This window comes from Emydura macquarii, unplaced genomic scaffold, assembly GCF_026122565.2.
Source record: "Emydura macquarii macquarii isolate MOO-44397 ecotype Brisbane River unplaced genomic scaffold, CSIRO-AGI_Emac_v2 contig_2665, whole genome shotgun sequence".
Taxonomy (NCBI): Eukaryota; Metazoa; Chordata; order Testudines; family Chelidae; genus Emydura; species Emydura macquarii.
The window spans coordinates 31,850-44,508 of NW_027132802.1; the positions used below are offsets into that span (position 1 = coordinate 31,850).

Consider the following 12,659-nt stretch of genomic DNA (forward strand, 5'->3'; position numbering starts at 1 on the left):
GCCGGGGGACTGGATTACGGTTGCACTGGCCACGTCTATTCTGCCACTGCCTAATTCTGACTGCTTCACTGTGCAACCGACCTGGTGTTCTCGGAACGTAGACTTTTAATTCCAATTCTGTGTGTACATACACAGCTCTAGCTATAGATCTACACACAGACACACAAAGACAAACACATTTGTATGTGGCTAATGCACTGACAGTGTCCCAGTCTCATGCAGATGGGCCCAGCAATGGGCAACTCGAAAATAACAACACACCAGGGGCTTTTATTTAGGATCCTGATTTATTCTGTGAATTTGCTAATAGACAGAGATTCCAGCCAGCCGGGACAGACGGACATTGAGCAGACTCTTGGACATACCATGGCCCCCTTGTATCATCCCGGCAGCACAAAGGGGCCGTGGGGCAAGGGAGCGGGGGTGCAGCTGGGAATTCAGGCCTTTATCCTGTAGCCCAAAGAGCTAGCATTAGCATTTTGTTTTATTCAGCAGTAACGTAAGAAACCTACCGGCCTGTCTCCTGTCAGACATGGGCTGCAGCAGGCAGCACCAGGCTTGGGGCCTATGGACTTTGGGACAGATAAATGGAGTGTGTAAAAGGGAGGTTTGTCCATAATGACGCCAGCCAGCCACAGGAAGCTGAGCTAACCCCAGCTGTGGGATATTTTGGAATGAGAACCGTGGCAGATGTCGGACCACAACAGTGCCAGGGCAAGGAATTGACAAATACAATAATAACTGGAGATCATTATCATAATAGCCTATAGGAGAAGGGCCACCCAGCATTAGGAGGGTGAGGACATACAAATAAGGAAGAGGAGAGTATCCCCTACTGCAGTGGTTCCCAACCTGTGGCCCATGGGCCAAAAGTGGTCCACGGCTCCACTCCTGCTGGCTGCAGAAGGGAGTCACTGCCTAGGGACCCAGTCAGAGCACGTTGCCACGGGGCTAGAAGACTGGTGCAGGGAAGGGAGCACTGATCTCTGTCCCCCTGAATGCAGAAGGGAGCCACTGTCTAGGGACCCACATGGAGCGCACGGGGCTATAAGATGCGTGAGGTTTCCCTGCTGCAGCCAGGGAACTCCTTCCGTCTGGCTGCAGTGGGGGGGAAGGAGCCTGCTGGGGGAGACTGGTGGCCCCTCAGGGTTGTAAAAATGATATCTGTGGCCCTCGAGCCAAAAAGGTTGGGAACCCCTGATCTACTGACTATGCATCAGACACGGTGGTGCCAGCATCACATATTATCAAAGCTGTAGGCCAGACCGTGGGCGGGAGCAGAGAGAGGCAGCACTTGGGAGGTGCCAGGAGGACGGCCACGGGTGATGATGAGGAAGGTCCTGGTGAAGAGGAAGATGGTGGCTCACATTCCAGGTTGTTCTGCACAGGACGGTGTCAGTCTATGGATGTTCAGAGGAACCTTCTGTGTTATCTCGACCGACCTGGCCTGGCTGGAGCGTTTGTGACTGTGCTAAATGTGTCAATAAACTGTTACAAATACAGAAGGGTTCCTACAGGGCGAGTGTTGCAGCCGTGCACGTCGGGTTCCCAACTGAGCAGCCGTGTTATTAATACTGGCCTGATCTTGGGAAGGGAACTGGTCAAACCTCAGAGAGATCACTGGGAATTAGTAAGTAACCAATAGAATGAATAGAGGAGTCGCAGGTGGGGCTACAATTCGCAGGAATCAGGTGCTGTGTGGCCCAGGCAGGACAAGGATCAGTGCAGCAGTTTCACCAGCAGCAGCCCAGCAAGGCTGGGCAGGTAGAGGGCAAAGGAGAATTTCCCCAGGGCCTGGCTGCCTCCACTGGTGGCAGGTTTGGAGGTCGCCTTTGTGAACCTGTATACGGTGACTGCAGACTGCAGAGCGTCTCCAGTTTTAATGTCTTGTGCAGACGCAGTAGCGCAGCCTTTTGCAGCAAATGTTTTTACGGATGAAGGACTTGAAACTGAGGGAGAAAATCAGCCTGTTATTAGGCAAGGGCAGCTCTGGTTCCTGCTCTGCCCCCATCACTTCTGTCCCCACAATCCAGCACTTCCCTCCTTCGCCTCCCATCTCCCGGTGATCTCCCTGCGCTCGCTGTACCGGACCAAGGCAGGGCGGGCGTCTGTCGCCCCCTTGCTCCCCCGCGCGTCTTTCTACAGCTGCACACAAGAGGCTGAAGCTGGAGTCTGGAACCGAGCTGGTTGCCGGGGGCAGCTCCTTCCCCCGTGCGCGGCATCACCCGGGAACACGCCCAGCTCTCACCGGCCCCGGCAGCCCAACCGCTCGCTTCAGTTCTGTTATAAACACCACAGCGCGCTGGGAGCCCTGGACACAGACTTAGGACAGGAGCTTCCATGCTGAGCAATGGGTTAGCTCCACATTAAACAGAAAGGGGGTGGGGGCTAGTGGTTAGAGCAGTGGGGCTGGGAGCCAGAACTCCTGGGTTCTCTCCCCAGCTCTGCATCACTGACATAACAATTGTTCCCACAGCAAGAGACGACACTGCCATAGCTCCAGGAGCAAATGATCATCAGTGAAGTAGGGGGGAGCTGGTCTGGAAGGGAAAACTTCCAATTTCCTCTCTCCTTCCCCCTGTCCAAAAACCCCTCTTTGCGCCCCCCACCCCTCCCAAGGGATCAGCGCAGCTCGAGGATTAGGGAGACTCTAGGGGCTAGTCTACACTACAGCTGATGTTGGTGTAAATAATGTTGTGCAGGGGTGTGAATAAGCCACTCCCCTGAGTGACATAAGTTACACCAACCTAAGCACCGGTGAGCACAGCGCTGTGTCAGCGGGAGAGCTTCTCCACCAGCGTCCCCAACGCTGCTCACGGAGGTGGTGTTATGATGCCCACGGGAGAGCTCTCCCCTCGGCTCAGAGCCTCTTCACCAGCTGCACCGCTGCAGCGCTTCTCATTCTCTCTGGGGAAAGCCTGAGGCGTAGGATCCCCAGGGCAGCTCCTGAACTGCAGTGAGCTGGCAGAAGTTACCTGGATTTTGCGTCCCACTGAAATCAAAGCAGTAGGTCTCGTCCCCTCTACAAGGGGTGATCTGGCTGTCGCAGGGATCGGAGTTCAGAGCGAAGCAGGTCGGGCACTGCAGCCCGTTCAAGGCAGTGTTCTCCTTGGGCACTGACAACCGAGAAAGAGACAGAGAAAAAGACACAGTTACGTGGGGGGGGTTAAACTTAATTGAGACTGGTGGATGCTGCCCTGCATTGCCAGAGCAAGCGAAGGCCCCTGCCCCCTCCCTGACAGCATTTCTCCAGTTGTCTGTCACAGGCAACCTTTGAACCCCGCATCCCAACAATTCCAGGATTTCCAGGCATTTCCTAGGCACCCAGGGCCAGAACCCTGCTGTCTTTGGGAGAAATCGGAACCCCTACATCCACCACCCCCATCTGATTAGCCCAGCCACCTCTGCGATTGTGTATGAATCAAACAGCTGGTGGATCGCCCCATTGACCCTCCCATCTCAGCTCTGCCCAGCGTCCCAGGGGTTTAACATGGTGACACCCTGAATGACAGATCTCCCAGACAGAAAGAAGGATAATAGTAAGAGGAGGGAGAATGGGGATGAAGGGGACATAGACACAGACCCAGGCACACGGGCGGGGGGAGAAGGGGTGAAGTAAGATATGAGGGAGCACTGAATCCTTGGCAAGGGGGCTGGAGATTGCAATAAAAAGTTGTCTCCAAAGCATTCCAAGAACTTCTTATATAATCTGGGCCCTGCTGTGTTATTTCCCAACCAATTTCTGGGTAGTTGAAGTCCCCCATCACCACCACGGCCTGGGCTTTGCATGATTTCACTAGTTGTTTAAAAAAGCCCTCCTTCACCTCTTCTTCCTGGGTAGATGGTCTGGGGTCGACCTTTACATCCCCCTTCAGTTCTACCCCTTTTATCCTTACCCAGAGACTTGCAACAGGTCCATCTCCTATTTCCAGCTCAACCTCAGAGCCAGTGTAGACATCTTTGATATACAAGGCAACACCCGCTCCCTTTACCCCTGCCTGTCCTTCCTGACAAGCTGTCCTCCTCTGGACCAATATTCCAGCCCTGTGTATTATCCCACCAAGCCCCTGTGACGCCGGTTACGTCGTAGTCATGGTTATTCACTAATTCCAAAACTGAAAGCGACAGGAAACCAAATTGTTTTGGAAAATGTCCAAACGGGCTGTTCTGAATTTTTCACACAAGAACCAACGGGGATAAACTGGCCAGTGACCGACAGGCCTGGGACCCTGGAGCAGGTTTCCAACCATCAGAGGAGGGAGGTCTTGGAACAGCTTCCCATGGGAAGGGTGGGGGCAAAACTCCAACTAGTTTGGAGGTGGATCTTGATAGAATCATGAAGATTTAGATTTGAGCAGATCCCGGCTGCTCCCTCTCTCGGGTGCAACCCTCACCCTTCACATTTCAAATACGTTAGAAAATCGGCCCCGACTGTTCTACCCGCCCCTCGACTCGAGACCCACAAACTACATTTATTTCAATGGACGACAGAAATGACATTGAAGTAAATTGGGGGCAATAAAGGGGAGAAATGGTAACAAATAAAATTGTGCTGGGGGCTCTTCCACATGAACAATTCGAGTGTGGCAAGTGGGGGGTGTAAGGATGTGGTGAGGCATGAATCTACCCTGCGCTAGCCTGCCGCAACCCAGCTGTCCACGTATCCCCCGCTGACGTGCTTGAACCGTTCATTAATGTGCTGTGAGCGAGTCCCCTTTCACGGCGCTCTAACGACCTGATCATGTGCGTCAGCCGGGCGCACATGGAGAGCTAGAGTCACAGCCCAGCTCACTGCTGTCGAACTGTTCGTGTAAACAACCCCTAAAACAGGGACAGTGAGAACAGATCCCTACGCACCGTCCAGTACAGCCGAGTTACAGTTATCTGCGTTGTTGCATCGTGAAGTGTTGATCCTCAGGTACTTGCCAGTCCCGGCCGTGAAAGTGATTGGGACTTTTATGCCAATATTATAGTCATTTATACACCCTTTGTAGAAGGCTAACATCTTTGTCCCATCTGTTATAAAGAAAGAAAACAGAAAAAGGCAATGAGCAGCTGAGGGGGAACCTCGAGTAGGAGCAGGGAGGTTATTTCACCTCTGTGTTTGGCCCTGGGGGGGGGTCGCTGCTGGGACCCTGTGTCCAGTTCTGGGCCCACAATTCAAGGCAGACACTGGTCAGGTGGGGAGGGTCAGAGAAGAGCCACGAGGATGATTCCAGGGTTAGAAAACCTGCCTTAAAGCGAGAGATGCCAGGAGCTCGATCTATTTAGTTTAGCACAGCGAAGGTTCAGGGGTGACCTGATCCCCCGTCAGCACCCACAAGGGGAACAAATATTGGATCCTGGCTCGTCAGTCAAGCAGGGGAAGATCTAACACGACCCATCGGCTGGGCACTGGAGCTGGACAGATTCAGACTGGAAATAAGGGGAACATTTTTAACAGTGACAGTAATTAACCACTGGAGCAATTTCCCAGGGGCCTGGTGGATTCTTCACCCCTGACAATTTTTAAAGCAGGATGGGATGTTTTTCTACCAGGTCTGCTCCAGGAATGATTTGGGGGCAGGTCTCTGGCCTGTGCTGTGCAGAGGGTCAGACGAGATGATCACAATGATCCCTTCTGGCCTTGGAGTCAATGAATCTGTGGGCAATGTCTGCACTGCAGAGTTAAGCCAGGTCCAGGCACCCGGGTTAGTCAAGCCCTGGTGTGAGTGTCCACAGCGCTAAGGCACCCAGGTTAGATCCATCTGGACATGGCCACACCAGTGCTGCATGGTCCCGGTGAAGTGCTAGGACCGTTGGGTGCATATCTCATGGTTCTTAGCGCTGCACTGAGCTGTGCCGTTCTCTGCGGTGAGTCTCTTTCAGATGGCATCTGTGCTTGAGAGCTGGGTAGAGACGGAGCCGGCTGCAGGGAATGTGGAGTGTAAAACATCATCAAGGGGTATGAAAACCGGCAGGTGACTTCCAGTGCAGAAGAACAGAGTAGACAGAAAAGCAGAAAAACACAGCCCCAAAGGAATTATGGGAAGGTGTTGGAGGACTCTGGGCAACTGTAAAGGAATTACAGCTACATCCCCACTGCAAAGTGGGCAGGGTCCAGCCCAAGTTAGAGCAGAACCTGGGTCTACACTACACCCCAAACTGCGTCAGCTCCCTGAGCTCAAAGCTCATATCAGCTGAGGTTAAAGGTTTGTGCGTGGACAGTGGGGGGAGGCGAGGAAGTAGGGCTAAACCCCAGGTCACAGCCCACATTAGCTCTGCAGTGAAGACATACCCTGAGTGTGCTGAAGTTTTAATAAATCCATTTGTGACTGTGGGTGGTCAGAGAGAGAGAGACAGAGAGAGAGAGAGAGAGAAGGATGGAGAGGAAGGAACCATTAAGTCTCTTTAATTCAGTGGAAGGGTGAAAGGACAGGTCTGTAACTGAGGTTTATGATTTCAAAGAGCAAACTGAGAAATGAAGAGAAGAAGTGAACTCAGCGGGAGTGAAGAGCTCAGGACGTTGAACATGGAGAAGGTTTGGAATCTCTTGAAGTCAAAGGGGCCAAAACGAGCTTGAGTTTGCATCTCAATGTGACAGGCTGTACCCCATGTACACCCGTATATGTGATGTGTGTGCCATTCGTGTTCACCCTTACAGTGGAACTGTCCATTGTCTGTTGCAGGGTAAGTCACGTGAGGTGTTTTTGGAATGTGCATGGCACACAGAACATTGTTGTTATGGCAGCATGTTTCCTGCAATGTCATACATATGCTGTGTCATAGCCCCAAATGTGTCCCTGACATGGTTTGAATAGATGCAGACAAACACAGAGCTGTGCGCTCACGCCCCACAGAGGCATGCAGCAGACAGGAACAATGGACTGGCCTAGCACCTCTGACTCAATTGGAAAAAAATCACACCCATTGCCAGACATGGCCGATCACCTGACCCCAGGGGGTCACCAGTCCAATTGCAGGGAAGGAACGGCACAGGCAGGCCACGGGGAAACACTCGTAAGGAAGGGTTCCAGATCTGAGCCGATGACTAACAGCTTCATACAGAGTTTTGGAAGCAAGCCCACAGTCTACAAGGGATCTCAGCGCCAATTTCCTTTTTTTAACATGATTCAGAAACTGCATTTCTGCACATCGCAGGTTTGTTTTCTGCAGCACATTGTGCAGTTTGGAGCTGAAAATTTAGTGAATAAAATTCAATAACTAAAGCACCAGGGGTGAAATCCTGGCCCCCCTGAAGGCAATGGGAACTTTACAACAGACTCCAACGGGGCCAGGATTTCAAACTGCCATATCTTCCGGTCTCTATGTCAGACACAGTAACGTTGCCGGAAACAATCAAGCGTCGAGCACCTACTGAGTGTTCTGTGCTGTGTGAATGTGTTTTGTTGATGGGCTGTGTCGGGGTTGGCCTTAGTGATGATGAGGATAACAGGCTGCAGGGTGAGAAATGCCTGGGTTGACGGCAATGTCACCTACCCTGTGAATTTTCTTCAACCAACGTAATACAGCCACCTGTAGCCTTTGGTACTGGGCAGGTCTGTGTAGGATTCTTGCAGGAGTCCGCTGTGCCAGAGCACACTTGACACGTCAGGGTTTCTGTTGGAGAAAGAAGAACAAGTATTTCCTTCTTACTGTGGTGTAACAGCGTCGCTCACCCGACACGTCCCTTACCCCGAGTCTTCTCCCTCTGCTCCAAACAAGCCAATGGGGGGGGGGGGACGGGGTTGGGGGCGTTTAATGGACCCGATTTCCTCTTGAACACTCAGCAATAGCAGAATTTCGGCCATGGGGCCAGCAGAGATCAGACTGGGGGCGGATGAAGGGGATGGTGCTCTTCTCAAACTCCGCCCACAAAATAAGCTCCGCCCACCCATGATGTCGTTCAGGTTGTGCAGGTATTCACAATATTTGAGCGTCACTGGCTTGGTAGCGCACGTTGGCTGAGTCCGTGGCACCGCCCGGGGCCCCTTGCAGCCCTCCATTGCCCCACAAACTCCTCCAGCGCCCCTCCCACCCCTTCTATCTCAGGGACACTGTGCCAGCCCCCCATCTCCTGCCCCATATCAGCAGCTATCTCTGTGCCCCTCATTTCCCCTCCCCCCACCATCATCCTTTTTCTGGCTGGCAGATCAGCCACGTTGGGACGACGGGCACAGCTGGGCTGAGGGCTGTTGTTGTGCTGGAAGATGTCAGGGGTACCAGCAACCAGTTCTTTGGCCTATACACAGTTACAGAGGTGGCTGAAAGTGGGGCTGGGCTGGCCAGAAGCGAAGGGGCTGATTTACCCCTTTTGGTTCTCTGATTCCCCCACATCAATAGGGCTCTGCCCAGGGATGCCTCAAATTTTGGAATTGATCGGACGCAGCGCTCAGACGTTATTGTGTTGCACAGAAGCAAAGAAATCCCGCTGAGGCGAGAGCAGCCTGGCTCCGGGCTGGCAGCTGGACAGCAGAGGAGTCCGACAAAAAGGTTCAGGGTGGAGAAGCCAGCTGCCTTGGCCCTTAGCCTCGTGGGGATTGCCTCACATTGGGCGGGTTCTCAGCTGGTCTCCCAGGTTTACAGCCCCGTTACAAAGCCCTGAGTTTCTGGGAGTTAAAGGTGGCCTACGTTAAAGCCAACCTTGCACACGTCCCTCTGGATCAGCACAGCTGTTGGCAATCTGTGGGGAATGGGAAGGGATGGAAATTGCCAGGCAAAAAAAAAACTTTGTTCAGCACAACAATAGGACGTTCATTGTCTCTTGTTCCCCAGATTGCCATTGACAGAAATCCCCTTAAACATAGCGCACGTAAACATGCAAACCCCTTGGGGACATCTAAGTGTAGAATCTGTACAGCGCCCTGCACACAAGCTGGGTAAGTACAGCAACTTTACAAGTTTCCTTTTACAGAGTCTCAGATTTTCAGGCTATGGCGATGATCTAGTCTGAGCTCCTGCACAGCCCAAGACAGAGAACCTCACCCAGCCGGGCCTCCATCCAGCCCAGATCTGACAGGTGAGCTGGAGCCAATCTTTTAGACGGACGTCCAATCTCAATGTACAGACTCCAAGTGAGAGAGAATCCTCCCTGTCTCATGATAAGTTGCTGCCAGAGTTAATTCCACCTTGGATTGGTCTAAATTCAACTCCCAGCCATTGATCTCATTCTGCCTTTGTTTGCCAGCCTGGAGAGCCGCTGCTATCGGAAATTGCAGGCCTGATTCCAGGTTATGCTTGATCCCCGAGCAGTGTTATTTAGTGCTATATTCAGTCCCCTTTGCTCTGTCAAAGCCGTGCAGAGGGGCCTTTGTGGTAATAAGAATTCAGGGCAGTGCCCAGTAATGGTTTCCCTCAGGCCTGGTCTGCACTGAACATTTAAGTAGAAATAGGCTACACCTATCCACACCCTGAGCACCACAGCTAGGCCAGCCTAACCCCGGAGTGACGCAGGTCGATGGGTGAACGTTTCTCACAGCTTGGCTCCCATCACTGCAGGAGGCTGCATTTCTACAGGGATGGAAAACCCCTTCCCCTGGGATAGGCTGGGTCTTCTCTGCGGGGCTCTGCCGGCACAGCTACAGCACTGGAGCTAGGCCACTACAGTAACCGTAGTGTAGACATGGCCTTATACCATCCACAGAGCTAATCCCACTTCCCTACACATGCTGCACGTTCCCCTGATCATAGATCCGTGGGGTACACAAGTGTAAGCAAGGTCTGAGTGTCTGAGTGGCTCTCCCCTGCTCAGCAGCTAAATAGGTAGGCTCTGTATTGCATGACTACATCCATGTGCTCAGCATTTTGCACTATATCTGCATGAGCACACCTAGGTGCTGAGCATGATGGGAAATGCTCAGTCTGGCTGGTGTTGGGTTACAAATCACCTTAGAGGTAACTGCAGGGGTAATGAAATGTTTTCTTCCTATTGTATAAACTAACGGCAGCAGAGCTGCACTTAGCCTGATCTCATGAAAGGTTCACTCTCATCTAAACAGAACTGCAGGGTTACCACAACAGGCAGACAATTGCAATTAATCGAGGTTTTTAAGAGTACCGTGAGATTTTCCCTCCTGCTTCGAGATTAGCTATTTTTCACTATTTTGGGGCTGTGATTTTTGGGGGATCCTGTGCTCTCATGATGGCGGTTCACCAATTCCTTCCCAGAATCCCATTCTCCAACTGGAACCGGAAGTGACGTGACCACTGATGATGACCCACCGCCTGACTGAGACGGTGCTGCCTACTGCTGTTTACAGATCAGCACGGGACACTGACTATGCCTGTGTATGTCTGTGCGCTGCTGGCCACACAGCAGGAGGCGTGCAGCTGATGATCTGACAAGTTGATAACGGGTGTTTTTGATCAGCTGAAGAATGACCAGCGCTGGGCTGGGCTGGGCTGCTGTTTCCGTTCTCTAACTCCTACCTTGTTGAAGACTTGTTGAGTTTGATGAGTTGAGAATGTGTTGTTGCCACCCCCTGCCTGCCAGTGCTTGCCTAGTAACAGCTCTACACCACTAATTCCACTAACGCACTGCTGGGGTTTTTAATTTCCCCACTGGGGGTTTTTTGGATTGGTTTTGGGCTGGGAGGGGCACAGGGGCAGCTAGCTAGCTACCACTAGCTGGGTCCTGGGGGTACGACTGTTGTCCTGCTACACTATAAAATATACAGTCTCCCTCCCCACCCAGTGCCCACCCCACCATCACCCTCCCTTGTAACAGAAGCCACTAAGCTACTACTAACTTTTTTTGAATTTCCCCAAATCCCTTCCCAGCCCAGTGACTCTGAGTCCCAGTGGGATTTGGTTTGGACTGGGTGGGCTGAGGGCAATGGGCCCGGCGGGCAGTTGGGACTGGATCCACGGGCTCTGACGCCACTCCGTGCTGTCTGTCCTGGCCTGGGGCATGAAATGAATATTTATTGATGGTGTCCTACACACTTGCCTATACAGTCCCTCCCCACCCATCCAGTGCCCGCCCTCCCCTGTAGTAGCCACTGAATTTCCCGATCCCCACTGTTGAGGGATTTTTGGGGCTTCTTGGGCAGTCACTTATTACCTGGGGGGATGATTGATAAAACTGAAAATAGTGTTTTTTGAGTTGTTTGTCCTCCTACACTATACAATACATACAGTCCACCCTGACCCCTCCCCAGGGCAGTGCCCCCACCCTCCTCCCTTGTAGTAGTAGCCACTAGAGCTACAGGCTTTCTTTGAATTTCCCCACTGAGGGATTGGATGGGTCAATTTAAAAAAAAAATCCCTGGGGATCATGGGGTCCCAGGTGAGCCTTTTATCTTCATAAGCTAGTTTGGAGGTGGCGTAGGGATGCTAGAGCAGTGTAAAGACAAGCAGGGAGGTGTTGAGGAGTCTCCTGCTGAGGCTGCATTAGCCCTGACAAAGGGTTCTTCTCAGGCATGGATTGACTGTCTCCTCCCACTGTTCAAAGGTAGAATTAATGATTCCTTTTGGAGTCTTTTGTTTTGCTAGAAAGCAGGGACAGTGCTCCTGTGTCAGTAGAAGGTTCTTCCCTGAACTGAGAAGCTGAAATCACTGAAAGCTGGAATTGCTAGAGGAACCGGGAAACCCTGAGAGAGTGATAATCAGCAGAAGAGGACCTGGTGTGGCTAACAGCAGGGGACCAGCGCGGCCAGCAGCAGTGAGCCACAGGACAGAGGCTGGGACAGTGCAGCTATGGCACTCGGTGGGGCAGGCGAAAGCGAGAAGGCAGAGGGGAAGGACACTTCCCATGTTCTCTGGGGTGGAAGGCTTCGGCTCATTGTGTTCATGAATTCTGCCTGCAGTGTTTTTCCAAACCAGTGCTGTGTTACTTCCTTCCTTTTAATAAACGGTTTACTTTCTACATCAGACTCTGGGCTTGCCAGGGGGGGAGTATTGCCTTTTGGGGACACCCAGGGGATAGTGTGTGATTTTCCCAGGTGACTAGGCGGGGCATTAAGCCAATTTGGTGTTGTATCATTGACAGGAACCCCTAGATATAGAACCCAGCCCTTTGCTGCTGCCGACTTTGTCTGGCAGATGGGTTACAAAGTGTAGACGTGCATGAGGGTTTAAATGGCCTCAACAGCGGCTGACTCACCTTGTGCACGCGTTGTAGCTAGGAGAGCAGGGAGAAGGCAGAGGATGAAGAAAGCCGTCATGGTGCTGGGGGGAGCACGGGGCTGAACGGAGCCTTCTCAGCTCTGAGACAGCGAACTCTGCCAGATTGGAAGAGAAGAGAGTCAAAACCGAAATGAGGATGGACGGGGAATTACAGGCAAGATTCAAGGGAAAAATCATCAGGCAAGAGAGCTGCACAAGTAACCGATGTTTTGGTTCTCTGGCAGTTCCAAAAGACAAGGAAAAAAGCATTCTGGGTTGATCCAGTTTCTCATCCAACTGAAAAGCCAAACAAAAAATGGTTTTGTTTCATTTTCAAGAATTTTAAAATATTTTTAAATTGGTTTAAATGTAAATATTGCAGTCAATTTTGAAAAGAAAAGACATTTTGTGTTAAAAAAAAATCAAAACATTTAATTCTGGGAATGTCAAGGCAAAATGTTTCTATTGTTTCAGGATTTGTTTCTGGGTTTTTTTCTGCTGAAACATTGCAACGAAATTGTCACAAATGCACAAAATGCTTCAATTGCCACAAACCTGCATTTTTCAGAGCAGAG

The 12,659-nt window shown here is 51.7% G+C and overlaps 1 protein-coding gene across 1 annotated transcript; it reads right to left on the reverse strand.

The window, feature by feature from the left end:
- Positions 1–1,719: 1,719 nt before the first annotated feature.
- On the reverse strand, positions 1,720–12,143 carry LOC137164054 (phospholipase A2 inhibitor and Ly6/PLAUR domain-containing protein-like). Its single transcript, XM_067564653.1, has 5 exons — positions 12,083–12,143; positions 7,480–7,599; positions 4,858–5,016; positions 2,976–3,116; positions 1,720–1,949 (listed from the first exon to the last, which is right to left on the reverse strand). The coding sequence occupies exons 1-5, from the start codon at positions 12,141–12,143 to the stop codon at positions 1,720–1,722; spliced, it is 711 nt and encodes a 236-aa protein (XP_067420754.1).
- Positions 12,144–12,659: the final 516 nt, after the last annotated feature.

Excerpts from the sequence above, each read along its gene's own strand:
- LOC137164054 (XM_067564653.1), bottom strand. The coding sequence starts at position 12,143 with ATGACGGCTTTCTTCATCCTCTGCCTTCTCCCTGCTCTCCTAGCTACA. Across the intron at positions 5,017-7,479 it reads GGTTGAAGAAAATTCACAGG|ATGGGACAAAGATGTTAGCC; the intron begins GTAGGTGACATT and ends TCTTTATAACAG. Across the intron at positions 1,950-2,975 it reads CAGTGGGACGCAAAATCCAG|TTTCAAGTCCTTCATCCGTA; the intron begins GTAACTTCTGCC and ends TTTCTCCCTCAG.